We start from the raw sequence: 19,738 nt of genomic DNA on the forward strand, positions 1-19,738 counted from the left end.
TGTATCAGTTTGTGCATATGTTTAAAAGTACTGGAGGCCAACCTGGTAGCCCAGTGGTTAAGTTCGTGTGCTCCACTTCGGCAGCCTGGGGTTCGCAGGTTCGGATCCCGGCCACAGACCTACACACGGCTCATCAAGCCATGCTGTGACAGCATCCCACATACAAAATAGAAGAAGATTGGCATGGTTGTTGGCTCAGGGACAATCTTCCTCAAGCAAAAATAGAAAGATTGGCAACAGATGTTAGCTCAGGGCCAATTCTCCTTACCAGAAAAAAAAAGTTCTGAAATGATTTACAAAAAGGAGTAGTAAATCTAAGAAGAGAAACTCACAGGAGCAGGGGAAAGAGATATTTATTTTTCATTTTATATCTTTCTGTGTGGTCTTAAAATTTTTAAACTACTGTCTAATAAGCAATGACATATATAAATGCTTAGTGAAGTGCCGGGCACACGTGAAGACCTAGATAAGTGAAACTTTTGTGAGGAAGCGTTGTCTTGATTGCAGAAACAATGTGAGTATCTGTTGAGCTGGAGTGTGGGTGGGTAAGTTTTCAAGGTTCAGGAGAAGAAGACCAAGTGGAGGAAATGGGAGGAGATTATGGTGCTGAGAGGACAGACCAGCAGTTTAACTAAAAGTATAAGACTTCAATAGCATTCCCCAAACTCCTATGCCTCTGGGCTCAGCGGCAGAGCCAGTGGACTTCCATGGCCATCTCCTGCCACCAGGCCCTCTGCGGGCTGGACCACCCACCAATGTGCCCACAAGGTCCTCAGACTTGACAATTTCCCCTTCCTCTCAAAGATTTTAGGAAAGGAAAAAAGTAGCTCCTCCTTCTCCTCACACCGGGGACCCCTGAACTGGAGGAAGGTAGAGTTTCTAGAAAAAGGAGAGAATCTGGGATCTCTAGCGTTTCCTTGTTAGAAGCAACCCTAAGACGCACTAACCAGCTACTGGGGAAAATCCAGGTCTCTGCAGGGATGGTGGCTGACTTTTGGGAAAATGAACCTATGGGGCAAAGTCTCCAGGGAAGGAAGCCACAGGGTGTGGGGGGACCTCATCAGAAGAGTGATGCTCCACCCAAAGCTGAGCAAACTTTGCATTGGCCAGTGTGGCCCCTCTCTGTGGCTGTGCCCAACACCCACTCGGCATGTCACCACCTTGTTCAGCCCCACTGGAGTCTTCCTTCTTCTTGAAACACCCCCTCTAGCTCTATTCTTTTGGCCAACATGACAGCTCAGATATTGAGGAAGCCCTTCCAGATGGCGGAATTCTTTAGATCGGGCCACATGGCTGTCAAGCGCCCCTGTAAATCACACCCAAAAGACCCCATCCGCCTTTTCCTGAAGCTCCTTGGGTGCTGAAGGGGTGGGGAAGGGACAAGCAGCCCCTCAGGCCAGGCTGTTTGAGATGGATCTCCACCTCAGAACGGGGTCGGCTCCAAAGCGCAGAGACTTCACGCCAAGCTTCCTCGAGCCGTGGCAGGAAGTCTCGTCTTTTCAGTCACCAGAAAAAAAGAATTTTCCCACACGGGATCTAATAAAATCCTTGGTCTATTTCAGGTATCGGAATTGCGTTTACACGTACAGAATTCTGCCCAACGAAGAGGATAAATTCACCGTTCAGGTAAGACCTCCACAAACTAGAAAGCTGAGCCTGTCTGGAGCCTGTATTGGCAGAGAAAGTGAAAAAGGGGAAGAAGAGAAGAAAGCACGTGCGCTGAGCAGCCTGGACATAAAGGCCTGGCTGAGCATGTCTTTCTCCTAGAAGCCCATGGGTGGGGCTGGCTTAGCGGGTGAACTGTGACCCTGCAAAGTGACCCCACTCCGTGGCATGATGGAGCGGGCATGACAGACATCATTTGTGTTCCTGGCTGTGAAGGGAAAACGATGGTGAAGGGAGATGCCCAGAGATGAAGGAAGAGGGATGTGGCTTGTTGGTTATTTTCTTCATTGCGCTCAGAGGAGTAAGTGGACCAGGAAGGCGAGAAGGAGGGAATTGCAGGAGGACAGACCGCCTTTTCTGAGGGGCTCGAAGACGGCCCAAAGATTGGCACGAAGCAGTATCTCTCCGTTCGTAGAGACCTCTTCTGTCAAAGGCCGACGCTCATGGCATCTGATTTTGCCATTAAAGTCCCATATGAGTAAAACTTGCCGTTAAACTTGAAAGAAAAATCGGCTGCACCAGTCCAAGTCTGGGAAGGCCATCCTATGCACAGTTTGTGTGACAAACACCACGGGCTTTGTGCGACCACAGTGTGTGACAACCGAGTGACGTGGAGGCCCGGGGAGCTATTTTCATCCGGTTGCATTAAGAGAGCATGAGGGGTGGGCAGAACGAAGGAGGTGACACTATCAGTGTTCTCAGTGTGGGCAGAAGAGCCACACTCAGTTCTCGGGACCATGGTGAGAGGCAGCAACAGGTGAAGGGCACCCACGTGCAGAGCAGCGCAGCTGGGATGGACAAAGATTGCGACACCGTGTCATAGAGGAGCGGTGACAGGGTCTGTGGAGTTTAGCAGAACAGAAAGTGGCAGTGGAAGGAGAGAGGAGGGGAACAATCTCTAATTCCAAAACCTGAAGAGAAAGATGAATTTTGTGCAGAATTAGGATGCAGTAGCGGAAAGAGAGCTGGACTCAAGGGGAGGACAATAGGCAGGTCCCTGGGCACAAGTCACTGGAAACCTGTCAAGAGAGAGAAGCTGTGTTGATTGGAATGCCTCTGGGGAGACTCATTTCAATGAGCCACTGGGGACAAAGAGTGACACCCTCAGGGGCATGCTTGAGCCAGCCCAGGTGCTCACAAAGCTGCCTTCTCAGGAGGTTGGGGCTATTTGCTGAAGGGCTTCCATGAAAGATGCAAGTTTGGGCCCAAGCAGAATGGCTCCACCCCGTGGAGGTCAGGCTGAGTGTTACTTCTGGCTTCTTTGTCCTTCCCGTCTGTGCATCTGCACCCGTATCTAAGGAGAATCCACTTAAATGTTTTTAGCTGATCTGGGTGCCCACATGTCTCAGCATGGTCACCAGGAGCAAATGTCGGCACACACAGTGTGAGACTGTCCTTTCAAGTACTTGACAGCTGCCTATCATGGGAATGGCTGTCCCTCCTGTGGGCTTCTCACTGTCAGGGACGTGGCGGCCCGAGGGGAGGCCCGCGTGGGGCAGGCGGTGGGCCTCCATGGCATTTTTTCCAAGTCTGAGACTGTGTGAACTTTCCCAGCTGGGTTGGCATCCTTGACGGGTGGTTTGCTGAAAGGAGTCTGAAGTCTCTTAAGTTGAAAGTTGGTCGACGCTTTTGATCTTTTTTCCCCTTGTGGTTTCTTCTATTCCTTCAAAGGGAAGAAGACTTTAAGTATGACTAGGCCTTAAGCTGGAAAAGACATGACTTTGTGGCTTCTTGTACTGGGTTTGTACCCACAGCTTGTAAACGTATAGACTGTGTCTAGCATCTCTTCCCTCCCATCTTTACACCCTTGCTGCCGTGGCAGCGTGTGCTCCTGCAGCCTTTATGGAGATGCACGGGACACGGAAGGACAGGGCCCAGGGCCCGGGCCCAGAGGGTTGGATGCTACCTGCCACGGCTCAGCCCTTCTCTGTGGGTCTGCTTGTCTCCCACCAACAGGCTCACTTCTCAGTTACCAGTCCCAAGAGCGAGTCTAATTGGCTCCACCACCAACGGCGTTCTCTTCAGTGGCCACATTCTGTGTATGAATCGGCTGTCTGGGAGCAGGTGCTCGCCCACTCGGAGATGGAGGTCAAGTTGTGGAGGCAGAGTGTGGTCACCTGAGGCCCACGCTCAACTAGGGTGACAAGCAGGCAGGTTTCGTAGAAGAGCTGTTGCCCTGTTGGACGTGTCTGCTCCAAACCCAGCACTGAGGCTGTGACCTCCTTGGTAGCCAACGCAAGGTAGCCAGGGTCCAGAGAGCCGTGAGGCCCAGGCGGGCCTGGGGAAGTTTCCACTCCTGAGGTTACGCCTTCCCATAAAAATACAACACCTCGCTAGAATAACGAGAGATGTCTACTGAGGAGCAAATGACAGCAGGCGCCAGCTTAGGCGAAGTCTGAGATCTGACGGAGCTCTGGCAATTATCGATGGCTGCTTATTTTAAGGCGAGTTCCTCTTTTCATGTTGAAGCAAAACCTCATACTCTTTTCTGAGCTTAGCCACAGTTTCTAAATAACTCATTCCTTACACCTGAGTCTGTTCAGTGCCACCAGATATGAGGCTCCCCAAAATAAGAATCTGGCCTGAAACGTTGCCAAGTAAAGCACCAAAGGCTCCAATCGCTTTCTTATTTTAATTACCTTAGCTCTTCTCCCTGGGGCTTCTGTCTTTCTGAGAAACCGAACAGCCACTCCATCTTTGTTCTTCGCCGAGTGTCCTCGTGAAGTCGGTCTGTGCGCCGTGGCCCCTGACAGCCCTATTCGGTCAGAAAGAAGGGTGATCTTGATACCTGGTGACCTTACTCCCTCACTCCATCTTTCTCAGACTTACGAAAAATCAGAAATGAGAAGGAAGGATGTGAACTGTGACTTCATTTGACACCTTTATTTTAAGCATGAACGCAGCTGAGACCTGCAGAAGTTGGGGCTCACACGCAGGTCTCCAGATCGCCCCAGCCAAACCTTCTTTCTTGGACCCCAGAAAGTGTGTCCCACCCTGGCTGGGTTTTGGATCCCCTGGAGGAGGATGGACTGCCCCAGGAGGACGAGGAGGCAGGGCGATATAGACTTTCACAGAGAGAGGCTGTAGATAACGTTGGTCACAAACGGCATTTGGCCCTTGTGGTAAGTCAGTGAGGTACTGGGAGCTAAGACCAGACCCCTCCATGCCCAGCTGATTCAAGTCCAGATTTTGCCAGCCCTGCAGCCTTGGGCGAGGACTAAACTCTGCTGGAAAATGGAAATCCCACACATGCCTCCCAGGGCTGTGGTTGGGACTCAATGATACACTATAGATAAAATACCCAGCCCAGGTGAGTGGCCGGCATGGGGGAGCCGCCACCTGCCACCATCACTGTCTTTATTCACTGTGAGAGGGAGCAGACATCAAGCAAAACCATCGTGTCTGCTAACCAACACAGGCCGGTTCTACCTGGTGCTCAGCGGAGGGAGGAAGGAAGAATGGAGGAAAATGAGTTGAGAAGAGAGGGCTCAGGACAAAGAGACAGCAGAGGGTGACGGAGGGAGATAGACCATGTTCTAGAAGATTCTAGGCAGTGCCTGGGGTGGCGGGAAGGAGGCCAGATTTTGTGGCCGTCAGTCTCCCTCAGCTCTGCTCCTTGAGCTGTGGATTTGCAGGTCTCAGCAGCCAGTGGAATTGTTAAGTAGTTGTTCAACAGCTGCTCTGACCCTCAGGTGCTGAGAACCTTCTAGATTGGAGCCTGGGCTGCTGGTCCTTGGACATGGGCAGCCCTCTGAGCACTGTGTGAGGCGGGAGGAAGGCGGGTGGGCCCAACCCCTTAGGCCTGAGTCTCCAGCACCAAGAGAGCGGGTTTCCTATAAAGCCCCAACTCTTTTCCTGACTTGGAAAGGGAAGTGACCCTTTTGAAATGACCCTCCCCACCTTGCCCCCTGCCCCCGCCGGGAGATCAAGGACCAGTTGGAGGCAGTACCAGCATCCTGCTGGGCCAGCTTGAGCGCCAGCGAGGGGAGGCCCTCAGAGCCGGCACATAAGTGGCCGCCCCAAACCCAAGGCTGCAGTCCTAATAAATGGGGCCCTCCGCTACACTCCTACAACCTTTCGCCCCTCGCTCTTTTTCTGACATCCTTCCTACCAAGAAGAAGAAAGCAGAAAATAAAAACCACCCCTGGTCCCCTGTCACGTCGCCATTCGCTGTGAACTTCCTGTCTTTTTCTTTTGGTTGAGACAGGATCCAGGATATTGACTGTTTAAGTCAAGACAGGAACCCGCATGGGTTTAACGCAGTGCAGGTGAAGAGGGAATCTGAAACCATCTGCCTCGCAGACTCTTTCGGTGTTCTTTCCCGATTTAGAAGAAAAACCCGGTGGCTCCAGCCATTCGGGTGAGAGACTCATGACTCAGTTCCTGGTCCCCGAAGGTGGCTGTCATGTCGCCCTGGGCTGTGTGGCTTTTGGAGAAAGAAAACAAAACAACTTTCTTAAAGCTGTTCCGTCACAAGTGTCCGGGAGGGTAAACGGTTGAGCCATTGTTATTAAGCTCAGGAAGAGGGTGGCAGCTGTTATTGTTCTGAGTGGTCACCAAGTGAGGTAAAGATTCCGTCTGAGCCGCGGGGCGAAGGATGTGCCTCTAACACACACTTCCTGACATTGCACAACAAGAGGGAGCAGAAAAGGCACAGGCGACAGAAGCCGTACCGTGCCCGGGCCGCCCTGCAGTACTCCATGGCCACACCGAGGGCAGCGGGCCTGGTGGGGGTCCACAGCAGGCCTGGGGTGGGTCCACAGTGGCCAGACATTTCCCTTATGCCATTGTAGTCTGCACATTCAAGAAGACTGCATTTTACTTTTTCTATTTCTGTCTGCTGTAGAGCGTGGACAGGTCTGTCTTCCAAGCTTCTAATTATCTCAAAACATCTTCCAGTTGCCTTGACACTCAAAAGGGAATTTGATGGAGATAAAATTCTTGGGGACCGAGTTTTCCCCCAGAATTCTATAGCGGTGTTGTTCCACTGTCTTCAGAAGTTATCACAAATGGCCCCAGAATACAGAATCCACAGCCTAACTGGCACTGGTTCCGTCACAGGGAACCAGTTTTTTTCTTTTTCTTTTTCTGCTTCGAAGCTGCTGGGAATTCTTTTCCACTTTCATCATTTTCCCTTTCATCGATAGTTCCTGGAATGTGTACAGCCTGTTCACTTTGCAAACTTGGGTCTTGTCTCCAAAGACTTTTCTTCTGTTTGTTCTTTGAGTTAAGTTTTTATTCCAGCTCTTGTGGTTTCTACTTGTCATCTCTGCCTCCAAATGACTGCCTTTACTTTCTCCCCAGCCCCCCTGGCCATCTTGTCCCTTCTTCTCGTGCTCCAGAGCCTTCCGGTCCACCTTGCCCCAGGACCTGGGCCCATTTCCTCTTCGTTGCCTAAAGCAGAGCTCACATGGGACCAATACCAGCTGTGGTTGGTGGTTTAGGCATGGGAAGGTTTATTTGTCTTAGAAAGAGACACAAGAATGAAATGGTCTCTTTCCTACCTTTGGAAACTGTCATAGCATGTGATAGCTGGAGCTGCTGCTGCCATGTTGCAACCAAGAGGAGAGGTAGCTGGAGAGAGAGGGCAGAGCAGAAAGATGACATGAACCTGGGTCCTCGATGATGCCATTGAATTAACTGAGCAGAACTAACCAGCCTGTTCACTGCCCTGCCCCCAGACTTCCTGTTTTGTGAGATAATTAATTCCTTTTTGTTCAAGTAGTTGAATTAGGGTTTTTAGTTGCCTGCAGGTAAAAGTATCTCAACATGCAAACGTTTGGACTATCTTAGGGGAATTGCAAAGCAGAAAATGAACATTGTCAACTGAATGTCAAGTTTCACTGCACCCAAAGCCCACAAACCACGGTCTGACACACGTAGTCCCTGACTCTGCCCTCTTCTTAGCTGTGGCCTGCACCACGTTGCCAGGACCGGCTCCCAGCCCTCCCAGACATCTCCTGTGACGTGTCTCCATAGCAAACATCCGGGGCTTCAACCTCCCTTTCTCCATCTCAAACTAGAAAATGCACAAAAACGAATCAATATTTTATCAATTACTTGCTTATTGCAGAATGGGTTTGGCTCCTCTCAACTTCGCCCTTCAATGTCAGGTCCTGGTTCTAACCTTCTGATATGCAAGAGGCCACTTAAAGTCACCCAACAGAAAAGAGCCTTTCCTCTAAGAACACACCTCACCCCGTGAGGCCTCCCCTGTTTACCCCATAAAAATATCTGCCTGCCCCCCACCTGTCACCCCCTAGCCCCTCACCCTGCTCCACCTTCTTCGTGGCACTTGTAACTACCTGACTTTATATACTTATTACTTAATTTATTTATTTTTTGTCTGTCCTAGAACTGTTCCTGGCGTATAGTGGGCACTCAATCAATATTTCTTGAATGAATTAATTCTGCTGCCACCCTTAGGAATATAAAGGAGCCACGTGTTTCATTTACGATCGTGACTGGTTTCGCCCTGGTTGCAGTTATCGTTCCTAAATTGGGTCTGCACTGCATCCACCGTATCTGTTGACTTGTCGCTCTTGTTTTTCATGCCTTGGTCAATTTCCTCTGCCTGCTGGGCAGGGTGTTCTGTTCCTCAGTCTTGGGTTTGCTGTAACTCCCTCCAACCTGGATTTTAATGTCACCATCAAGTTTGTCATTTTGGTGCAAGCCTGCCTTATCTGGCTGATCTCCCTCTTTAACCGGTCCTATGGTCTGTTCATCTTTCCTGTTCTCTTCTTGTGGGTTTTCACTCCGGGGTCATTGCCTTTTTACATCCATCTGAGGATGTCTGAGATGCTTCCCAGAATATTTTACGAGTTCCTGCAGTAGCATCGTCAGAGAAGGCTTCCTCTGGGTCTTGTTCTCTCTGGCGTCTGTGTCCTCGTCTGAAATGTTGGGATAATGGCGGCACTTCTCACGTCGGGAAGTTTCCAGGACTGTAAGAGATGGCTGGTGTGCAGCACGCAGCACAGTGCCTGACGTGTGCAGGACTCAGTGAATGATTGTTTTACAATAAAGAGTAAGGGAGGAGAGAGGCACCAAGGTCAGTCAGCTAAGCAACACCCGGGCAGAAACCCGGGCCTGTGGACTGGCCAAGGATGGAGGATGCTGGGCGCAGGGGAGGGAGAAAGTGCTGAGACTTGGGGACGCAAAAGACTCAGGAGTCCTGGGATTGGTACAAGATAGTCAGGGGGACTTGGAAGAAGAACGAGGGGCCAGGAATCCTGATTGGCCCCAGACTACAGCCCAGGAGCAGAAAGGGGGGTAAGAGGGACCAAGCTGGGGCCTCTCTGTCCTGTCTGTGTTGGGACCTACCAGAGAACTGGGATTGTCCCGTGCCTGCTCACTGAGTCTGTGTCACCCAGTCTTGAAGAACTGGGAAAGACAGAGGCAGGGCGTCAGGGCAGGGGGCTGGTGTCTGGGGTCCCACAAGGCAGCAATAAAAGAGAGCCGTGAGGATGCTGAAGGGGTCGAGCGGCAGGTCCCACAACTCCCATGGGGCCTACCTCATCATCCCATTTCACCATTGCCCCCATTTATTGATCCCTCATTAGGAGCCAGGCACTTGATATAAGTTCTTTAGTTTAATCTTAGGTGGGGAGGCATTATTATTATTCCCATTTTAAATACGAGGAGACCAAGGCTCGGATGGGATAAACTGTTGCTTGGTTCATACAACTAGTCAGTGACAGACTGGGGATGCCATTTGACCTGCCATGCTGCGGCTTGAGGGCCAGGCCGCCCTGCCTCTCTTTGGCTTGGCTGTTAGTCACTGAGGCACCCAGAGCCTGGGGCCCCCACTGGGAGGTGGGTGCCAGACCGAGTCTGATGCTGCCCCCATGTTTAACTGAAGGTTGGCCCCAGCTGTGGAACCAGCTGTGAGTGGTATGGATGTGAGCCATTAACCTTCCTGAGGGAGGCTCAAGATGACCCTACTTTTCAGCCTAGTCCAGCCAGTCTTACAGCCATATCTCCTGACCATACCCTGAGGGTCATCATGACCCAGCTCAGAGATTCCCCCTGGCTGTTGGCTCCTCTGCTCATTCACTCAGCATATATTCATTGGGCAATGGGGGTACAACAGTCAACCTCATGGACACAGTCTCTGCCCTCATGGGATATTCAGTTTAGAGACCAATGACAAGCAACTCTCAAGATTATCACCTGAGCCTCAAATTTATATATCTTGAAGTAGGGGTGTTGCAGGAGACTTCCACAGTGAAAGGAGCTCCCCTCAAATGAGAGGAAATGAACAGCCCAGCCAATCCTTCAAAAAAGTCATGGGGGGAGCCTGCTCCTTCTTCTGGGCTCCCCACACACTTCCTCTCTTCCCGCTACCGCACCCTTGCCATGATGGGTGGTCCTCGGCCCCTGTCTGTCCCCCCCGGTGAGCTGTGGGAGCCTCAGGAACAAGGGTGAGGGTCTCCTCTGCCTCTGTGTCTGCCCCAGAGCCTGGTACAGGACAGAAGGTTCGCGACCACTCATTGAATAAAAGGCTCTGGTGGACTCGGCTGGAGATGGGTGCTTCTGTTTACCACTTGGTGCTCAGGAACGTTTCGAGGTTAACCTTAAGCCCCCTGTTCTTGGCAGAGGTGTACCCCATTTTGAGCAATCTCGGGATAGAAAAATCCAAATTTGTCCCCCCAACACTGAATTAATTAGTAGGTGATCAGTTTGTCATTTTTACAAAGAGATTGGTCGTAAGAGAGTAGGGAGTACCCAGAGTCCCTTCGTTCCAGCTGCTCCTGACTGTGCGAGTCAAGAAACCCCGGGAGGCTGACCCTGTCATTATGCTCCCTTGTGACCTCAGGGAAAAGCTTCTGAAGGCTTGAGATGAAGTGTGTTTTCCAAAATCCAAATGTCTCTGGCAAACATACACTCTGAGAAGAGGCCCCAGAACCTCACGCTGTGACAAGAACAGGACACGGGGACTTCAAAGAGGGAAATCAGACATTCACACAAGTAGATTTGAAGGTTACTCAGAAGTCTGCGGGAGAGACCATTGGCTTCCCGGGAAACCAGACAATGGCGTGGCTCTCTCTCCCTGGGAAAGCACCAAGGAGATAGCTCCTCCTGAGAACACCAAGCTCCTCCCTGCCCCAGGATCTTTGGACTTGCCCTGCCCTCTGCTTAGGACTCTGTCCCCCCAGATCACCATGTAACTGACCGCCCTGACATTATCCCAGTTCCCCTCATCTGGAGTCACGTCCTACCCCCAATCGTCATTCTCCATCATCTACTTTTGTATTTTTCCTCGTAGCCCTTATCACCATCTGCAACGCTATTATTGCCACTGTAACAAATTACCACAAATGCAGTGGTTTAAAAATAACACAAATTTATCACCTTACAGTTCGAGGTGTCAGCAGGGATGTGTTCCTTTCTGGAGGCTCTGGGGGAAAAGCTGTTTTCTTGCCTTTTCCAGTTCCTAGGGGCCACCTGCATTCCTTGGCTCGTGGCCCATTTCTCTATCACTAAAGCCAGCAATGGCTGGTCAAGGCTTTTCACCATGCCGTCTCTCTGCTTCTGACTCTTCCGCCTTCCCTTTCCCTTAAGGGGACCCTTGGCATTAGCTTGAGACCACCTGAAAAATTCAGGATAATCTGCCTATATCGAGATCAGCACATTAGCGATCTTAATTCCCGCATGCCATGTAACAGGACATCTTCACAGGTTACAGGACCAGGACGTGGACAGCTTTGAAGGGTTGTTGTTCTGCCCCCCACAGCAACTATCTTCGTGATTTCTTGACTCCCTCTGTCTTCCGTCTCCACCACGAGGATGTAAGACCCAGGGGAGCTAAGACCTTGTCTGTCTTGCTCCCACTTTATCTACAGCTCCTAGAAGAACCCCTGGCACGTAGTAGGTCCTCAACAAATATTTGCTAACTGATTGAATGAAGGGGTAAATTTGCAAAACGAGCGAGGCAGGAAATTCTTTTCTATTTCTTTACTTCTAAAAGGAGGACAATGGTCTAGAGACCTCCCAATGCCTTCATGCTCTAAAACTCTACGATTCCTCGTCTAACAGTGACATCAACAGAGGTTTAGGAGAGGGGGTTGTTCAGGGCGGCTGTTTCGTAAGCCGCCCTGCGGTGTCGGGGCGCCGCGGGTGCAGCAGGAACAGGGTCTGGGATGAAGTGAGGGCGGCAGGGAGTTTGGGGGCGAGCTGCAGAGTCAATCAGGGGGCCGCCCCAGGCTTCATCTCCCGGAGGCAGCTCCTCTCCAGGCTGACTCGCAGGCTGAGGACACAGAGCTTGTCTGCCAGCTGTCATTCCTGTCTCCCCCGGAGAACCTCGAGAGTTTTACAAAAAGGAAAGAAGCAAGTTGGAAAGAAGAGGTCTCGGAGATATGTAATTAAGGATAAAAATATCCCTCCTCGGCTCCTGGCAATGGGGAAGTTGAGAACGCTCCAGTTCTTGGGACCCCTGGAACTGTGAAGGCTTTTGAAAGACAACGATTAGTACAGGTCTTTAGTATCCACAAGCCTTGACAATTATATATACCCTTTGTATCCCGGCTTTGCCAAAGATGTGTGGTTAAATTCTTGAAGGAGAGGAGTTTCATCCGGGCAGCCTCTTAAACACAGGCCCTTTGCTTGGGGGAAGAGAGAAAAGGGGAAATGGAAACAGTGAACAAGTTGAACTTCCTTCGTTGCAGGCGGGGAGGGAATGGCTATTTTAAAGGCAACTGTTAACCATTGAAGGTGGAGGAGCTCTTAGAGACTCTCAACAGCACCCGTTCCCCCCATCTCCCACCCCCTCTTCAAACCTGAGACAGATGAGCCAGGCGGAGAAGCCCCAGGGCTGTGATGGTCTCTGGTGTTCCCCTTCCCTACCCCACAACCAGCTCTCTGCACCCCGCAGCCACCTGGCGTTTTGCATCTAAAAGGGTACATTCCTGCTGGCGTGGTTTCGACCCCATGGTGAAAATGGTTACAGAGAAAGCAGCAGAATCATCTAAACCAAGGAACGCATTCCCAAGGAAAATGGAGAAATAAGCAGACTCTGATCTGTGTGCCGCGTGAGGTCTGCGTCTTCACACAGCCCAGCTTGGCCCGCTGAATTACTCTCTCAGCTCACTGTCCTTTTTTTGGTAATAAGGAGGATTACTGCAGATCAGTATTTGTCATCTCTGCTTTCTCTCTTAGGAAAGTCATCAGTGAGGGTGAGGAAGTTCAAACCGAAAACACAAAACGGAAATAAAATCCCCTGACGTTGAAATAGGCCTTGCTTCTTGGGAAACGGTCAATGTAAATATGTTTCTCTAAAATTTAACTTTAGAACCTGTAATATATTTGGCACCTTAAAAATAGTCTTAGTGACTTTATGTTAAGCAAATCGAGCGCTCACTGAAGCATTTTGTCAATGTCGACAGCCCTCTGATATTTTGGGGAGAAAAAGAGTTGCAGAAATTCGGCACTAATAGTATCAGGCCTGGTCGGCTAGAGCGAACTATGCACGATTTTCAGTGCACTGTGATTCCCTTTAAAAGTGAAGCCGGTCAAAAGGTACAAGCTTCCAGGTTTAAAATAAATAAGTCCCGGGGATGTAATGCATCGCATGGTGGCTATAGTTAATAATACCGTATTGTATATTTGACAGTTGCTAGGAGAGTGGATCTTAAAAGTTTTCATCACAGGGAAAAAAATTTTCAACTATGTGTGGTGATGGATGTTAACTAGATTTATTGTGGTGATCATTTCGAAATAGACACATATGTCGAATCATTATATTGTATTCCAGAAACTAATATAATGTTATATGTCAGTTATATATCAATTTAAAAAATGGAAAAATAAAGTTATTGGGAATGTTGCCTAGGAACAGGTAGTAATAATAACATTAATAATAGCATCCGTACTTGGAGTCTTTGTGCTGCCCAGGGCTCCCTCCTCCTGCCGGCCCCGTGGCGGCTTCAGGAACATTCCCCTTAGCTGAAGAATATGTTCTCTCTAGCGTCTCCTGAGCGTCCCTCTTCTGCCTCCCACTCTACTAGCCCTGCACTCCCTGGGGTCCGAGAAACAGATGTTGCCCTGGTCCCCTCCCCGGGAGAGACCAAGAGGTTCCCTAGAGCTGGGTAATGTGGCAGCCACTGGCCACATGTGGCCATCGAGCCCTTGGAATGTGGCTAGTCCAGACTGAGATGTACAAAGTGTAAAATACACACCAGAGTTCAAAGACTTAGTACAAAGAAGAAAAGAATGTAATATATCTCATAATAACTTTTTATTGCACAGTGAAATCCTGATATTTGGGATATATTAGGTTAAATAAAATATATTCATCAAATTAACTTCACCCGATGTTTTAAAAACTTTTTTTAAGGTTGCTACTAGGAAAGTTGAAATTACATTTAAGCCTCACGTTATACTTCTATTGGACAGCACTGCCCGAGAGCCTTGCTACTCAAAGAGTGGCCCACAGACCAGCAGCCTCAGCATCACCTGGGAGCTTAGTAGAAACGCAGCGAATCAGGCCCAGACCTCCTGATTCAGAATTAGCATTCGAACAAGATCCTCAAGTGATTGGCTTAGAGGTGGGGGAAATAGAGTGTAAATAGGGACAAATGCTCCGGTGAGCAAATTGCCAATATCCATGAACATCCGTAGTGCCCGGGCCCCCCGAGGCATGCCCTCCGCTCCAGGACTGTGTCCAGCAGGTCACATGGGCAAAGATATGTACAAGGACATTCACCACAGCATCACTTCAAATCGGGGACCAAGAAGAACCAGCAAACAACCTACATGTGATTAATAGGGGACTTTAAATAAATTGTGGTCTGGCCAGTGGAAGACTATGCAGTTGTTTAAAAAATTAGAGCTGTGCATAGTAAGTTGGAAATATCTCCAAAATTAAAAACAGAACAAGAAAGGGGCCGGCCCGGTGGCACAGCGGTTAAGTACGCACGTTCTGCTTCTTGGCGGCCCGGAGTTCACCGGTTCGGATCCTGGGTGCAGACCTGGTACCGCTTGTCAAGCCATGCTGTGGTAGGCGTCCCACATATAAAGTGGAGGAAGATGGGCACGGATGTTAGCTCAGGGCCAGTCTTCCTCAGCAGAAAAAGAGGAAGACTGGCAGTAGTTAGCTCAGGGCTAATCTTCCTCAAAAAAAAAAAAAAGAGAGAGAACAAGAAGAAGTTGCAGTGTGCTGTTATACTGTGAGAATTTGGGGAGTTGTTTGTTAAGGGTAGATTATACACTCAGGATTGCACATGCATCAGAGTGACGGGAAAGATACCCAAGGAACTCATAACAGTGGGACGAGAATGGGGGTTTTCGGGCCATTGGGGGTTATCAATAAGAAAAGGAGGCTTCCGCGTTCTAATTTATACCCTTTGGTGCTGTCTTAATTTTTTTGAACTGTGGCAGAGATATAACTTTTATAACAATAATTTTTTTTTCTCTTTTACATTTCACTTCTTGTCTTTATTAAAATTATCATTGCGGGAAACGGGATCGTCTCAGAAGGTATGGGGGAAGGTTGCCGTAGCTTGGGGTCCCAAATGGGAGTCCCAGCAGAGAAGACCGGGAAAGGGGAGGTGGAGACCTGATTGAAAAAGGGCTTGCATGCCGGGCTGGGGAGCTTGGAGTCTGTTCTGCAGACTGCAGAGGGCCGGGCAGAGTCGGTTGGTTAGTTGCTGGTTTTAGTGGAGGTGAAATTCACGTAACACAAAATGAACCATTTTGAAGCGAATGACTCCATGGCATTCAGTACATTCACCGTGTTTTGCAACCACCGTCTCTATCCAATTCCAGAACATTCTCATCACTCCAAATTAAAACCCCATACTCATACAATAGCAATTTTAAAGTTAGTTTTAAAAACAGAATACCTTTTATTCCCGATGCCCGTCTGGGAAAAGCATATGTGCTGAATTTAAACCCTTCAAGGCAAAAACTGGGTGGTGGGGGGGATTTTTTTTTTTTTTTTTTTTTTTAATTTGTAGTTGTGTACAGCCCTGCTGGTGGCGGCCACTGCTGTGTGAGTAAGAATAGGGTCTCCGAGGCAGGTCCCCAGGTCAGGAATGCTCTTCTCAGGCGGGAGCTCTTCCGGGTCAGCTGCAGGCGGAGGGACCCCGGGCATCAAGACCCCTGTTGGGAGGAAGGCAGGTCTGCTTGTAAGCGGTAGGTCCTGTTATCTTTCTTTCTCATTTTCCTTTTTTTTTTTTTTTCAACCCAAGTGAAATATAAATATACTTCTTAAAAGTGTTCAAACAAAACAGAAGTGCAGAGGGAGAAAGTGAAAGCCTGACCTCACCATCCCCACACCCCTCTCTCCTCCGCAGGGGCAGCCACTGCCAATGGTGTGACATTTGCCATTTTTTGTGCATTTTCGTAGAGAGATGAGCCTCTACAAATATGTCAGGCTTTGTAAAAATAAGTGGGATTATGCTGTGCCTATTGTCCTGCAATTTGTTTTCTTTCCTTAGCAATTTCTCATTGAGATCTATCCAAGTCAGTTCACACATCTTTGTGCTTTTTTGGGGGAGGTGGGAGCCTATTTTATTTATTTTTTTAATTGAGATATAATTGATATATAATATCGTATTCATTTTAGGTGGACAACATAATGATTTGATACATATTGTGACATGGTTACCACAATAAGTTTAGTTAACAACACACATAGTTACAAATTTTTTTCTTGTGATGAGAACTTTTAAATCTACTCTTGTAGCAACTTTCAAATATATAACACGGTACTGTTAACTCTAGTTTTTTAACTGTTATGTTTTAACTTTGTGCTTAACTGTCATGCAATACGGTTCACCATCCTCCTACAGATGGATATATAGACAATTTCCCTTTTCTAAAATTATTGCTACAAAAACAAATGCTATAATAAGCAAGGCTTGTGTGTGCCTCTGTGCACATGAGCAAATTTCCTTCAAGATAAAATATTACTAGGTTGAAGGAATGCATGTTTTTATTGTGGACACAGCCAAGTCACCCTGCCATCATCCAATGAGCCATCTCTCTCTAATGTCATTTGGCACCCACCATGTCCCCAAATCGTCTCAATACTGGACATTACCAGTGTCTGTAATTTTTATCACACAGTGGTTGAAATATGCAATCTCAATATTTTATTTTGCATTTCCCTCATTAAAAAGGATAAGCTTATTTTCATATGTGCATTGGCCATTTGTATTTCTTTTCCTGTGAATTGCCTATTTCTATTCTTTCTCAGTTTTATTTCCTTTATAAAAATCTTTCTGATTTAAAAAAGCTCTTCATATATTTTGCACATTAATTTTGGGGGGTCAGTTATGTGTAAATATTTTCTCCCAGCCAGTCATTTTTAAAAAAACTTTGTTTATGGTTCACTCATCATATGGAAGTTTGCGACTTTTATGGATTACGTAGTCATTTATAGATTCTGGGTTTTGTGAATCGCTCATCTCAATATTATTTATTCAGGGAAAATATCATTTTTCCTACACTTTCGTAGTATAATTTTATGTTTAGCTCTTTATTTATTTTTATATTTGGCATAAAATAAGGAATATAATCCCATCCTCCCAATGGATAGCCATATCATATATTGGATAGTCCGTCCTTTTTCCGTTGGTTCACAAGGCCATCATATTATGTGCTAAATTCTCTAATCTAATCTAATCCCTCATATGCATGGTCCTAATCTGAATTTAGACTCTTCTGTTCCCCTGACTGATGAATCTTTTCTTGCCCCGGTTCCATAGTGTTTTCATTACTGTGGCTTTATCGTGTGTGTTCCTATCAGGTAGACTAGGGTTCCTATTTATTTTTCTCTTTATTTCTTTGTGGTTTCCATGCATTTTTCTCTTCTGGGTGAAGTTTATAATCAGTTTATAAAGTTCCCTTAAAAATCCAGTTGGAATTTTTATGTAATTACATTGAACTTATACATTAATTAGAAGATAACTCACATCCTTATCCTGTTGAGACCTTCTGTTTGGGAACATGGCATCTCTGTCTGTTTATTCGGATTTGTTTTTATATCTTTTACGCTGTCTTTTGTATTTTCTCCATATAGTTCTTAATCTTCCCTGTTGCTGGGTGTGATATAGTTTTAGTTTCTTTGGCAAATAGAATCTGTTTTCTCCACGACATTTTCTGATTGAGTTTTGCAGATGTCTAAGAAAATTACGATTCTGTAGGCTTCACTTTCCTATCCTTCTGAATAATCTCATGCGTTTTAGTCATGTTTTTAATGTATTCTCTTGGCTTCTCTAAGGACATGATCTTGATGCCTGCCAATGTTGATAGACTTCTCTCTTCTTTCCCATACCTTGATTTGTGGGGAGGGGAGTTGCTTTGGTTTGTTTGGCGCTGGCTGGGACCCGTGGTGTGGTGACGCAGATCAGGGGCAATGGCATTCAGTGTTGTCTTGCTTCTGATTTCTGCTCTGAGAGGAGGATGCAGATCAAAGACAAGGAGTCAGATGGGAGAGCCGAGAGGAGGGCATCAACCAAATGGTGCCCAAGCTGGAATGGCAGAGTGGATGGAAAGCTGATACGTATAGCCAGGCGGTCAGTGCCCGATGGGGACTTCTCTCTGCCCCAGCCCATTGCTCCAGCCCATTGAGCTCTGCTTCAACTTGTCACCCAGCGTATTTAAGATGCCTGCTCGCTTGCTGGTAGCCACACATTGGTAAGCCCACCTCCCGGGTCCTAGTCTGAATCACTGATGTAAATGAGAGGGAGAACCCCACAGCACCGGAAACCCATGTCCAGGCTGACAGCAGTGTTTTCGCCCCCTGGGCTATGTTCCTCCGTGTGGTTCTCAACAAAAAATCACGGATGAATATCGCAATATGCTCCATTGAAATCTATATCTCTTATATCAAAGACCACAAACTGGTAGCCCCTGTGTTGAATTTAGTGTTCTATTTGCCTGACATATGTTTTTAAAAATTATCAACCACTTAAAAGCATTTTTGGGGCCGGTACAGTGGCATAGCAGTTAAGTTCACACGTTCTGCTTGGGAGGTTCAGGGTTTGCTGGTTCATATCCCGGGCGTGGACCTAACACTGCTTATCAAGCCATGCTGAGGTGGTGTCCCACATATGAAAAATAGAGGAAGATGGGCACAGGTGTTAGCTCAGGGCCAATCTTCCTCAAAAATAAATAAATAAATAAAATAAAAAGCATTGAAGAAAATATTTTAAATTTAAAAAAGCATTTTTACAAGTTCAGAGATTTTTATGTAACATTTTGAGTTTTCAGCTTCTTTTGAAAAATCTGAGGATCTGATAACCTTTGACCTATATTACCCCATGATAACTGAAGCTAGTGGAAGCTTCCCCCTTTCCATGAAGCAGTTCTCTCTGACGTGCCACAGTCCCCACCTCTCCCTACTGCCTCACTCCCAGCCTGTTCCACTCACTTACATCACCTGCCTGACCTCTGTAGGCGACTGCGCTGTGATCTCCATCAGAGGCAACAAATGATCTAATTTATTTGGTTTGCAAACATGCATTTGCCTCTACTCTGTAAATAAAATAAGAAAAACAGGTTCACCTGACTTGGTCTGTTCCCAGTGAACTCCTAGGGGTGCTACTTGCTTTGGTACATCTCACAACCCACGCTTTTAGAAATCTGATCTAGAATCTTCTCTGGGATGGACACAGAGCTCTCTAAACTGAAAACTACAGAAGAACCCATCCTATGCATTGTGAAAATCATGACTTCCCTGGCCTGCCCTCAGTCACCTGACCCCCCTCCTCTTTGCTCTACCTGCCAGCACCGCCCCCCAACCCCCGCCGCCCCAGCTCGTCAGCACCCGAGGTTGCTCTCTCACTCCGAGTTCCCCTCCTCCTCAGGATGAGGCTGGGATTTTGTAGAAGCAGGTATAGCTGCGTGCCCCTCCTCTGCCTTGGGCTTCGGTCCCATGATGGAGGGTGCCTTGATCACTTCCTCAGAGCAGCAGGAGCCTGCAAACGGTGACTTTCGGTTCCTCTGCAGGGCACGATGTTTACCCCGGGCTGCCCGTCCACTCCTGTCTGCCTAAACTCAGCCTTTTCCCCCTAGAGGTCCGGGGCGAGCCTGGCTGGGGAACCAGAGACTCACAGTTGTCCCCACATCT

General features: G+C 48.0%; 1 protein-coding gene across 1 annotated transcript in view; it reads left to right on the plus strand.

Moving 5' to 3' along the window:
• The window catches only part of INPP5D (inositol polyphosphate-5-phosphatase D), a 123,203-nt gene that overhangs the window by 16,008 nt on the left and 87,457 nt on the right, over positions 1–19,738 (plus strand). The window contains exon 2 of the mRNA XM_001495662.5: positions 1,563–1,626. Coding sequence (XP_001495712.2) covers positions 1,563–1,626 — 64 coding nt within the window. The remainder of the gene's footprint in view (positions 1–1,562; positions 1,627–19,738) is intronic.

The sequence above is a fragment of the Equus caballus genome, chromosome 6 (genome assembly GCF_041296265.1).
Source record: "Equus caballus isolate H_3958 breed thoroughbred chromosome 6, TB-T2T, whole genome shotgun sequence".
NCBI classification, from domain to species: Eukaryota; Metazoa; Chordata; class Mammalia; order Perissodactyla; family Equidae; genus Equus; species Equus caballus.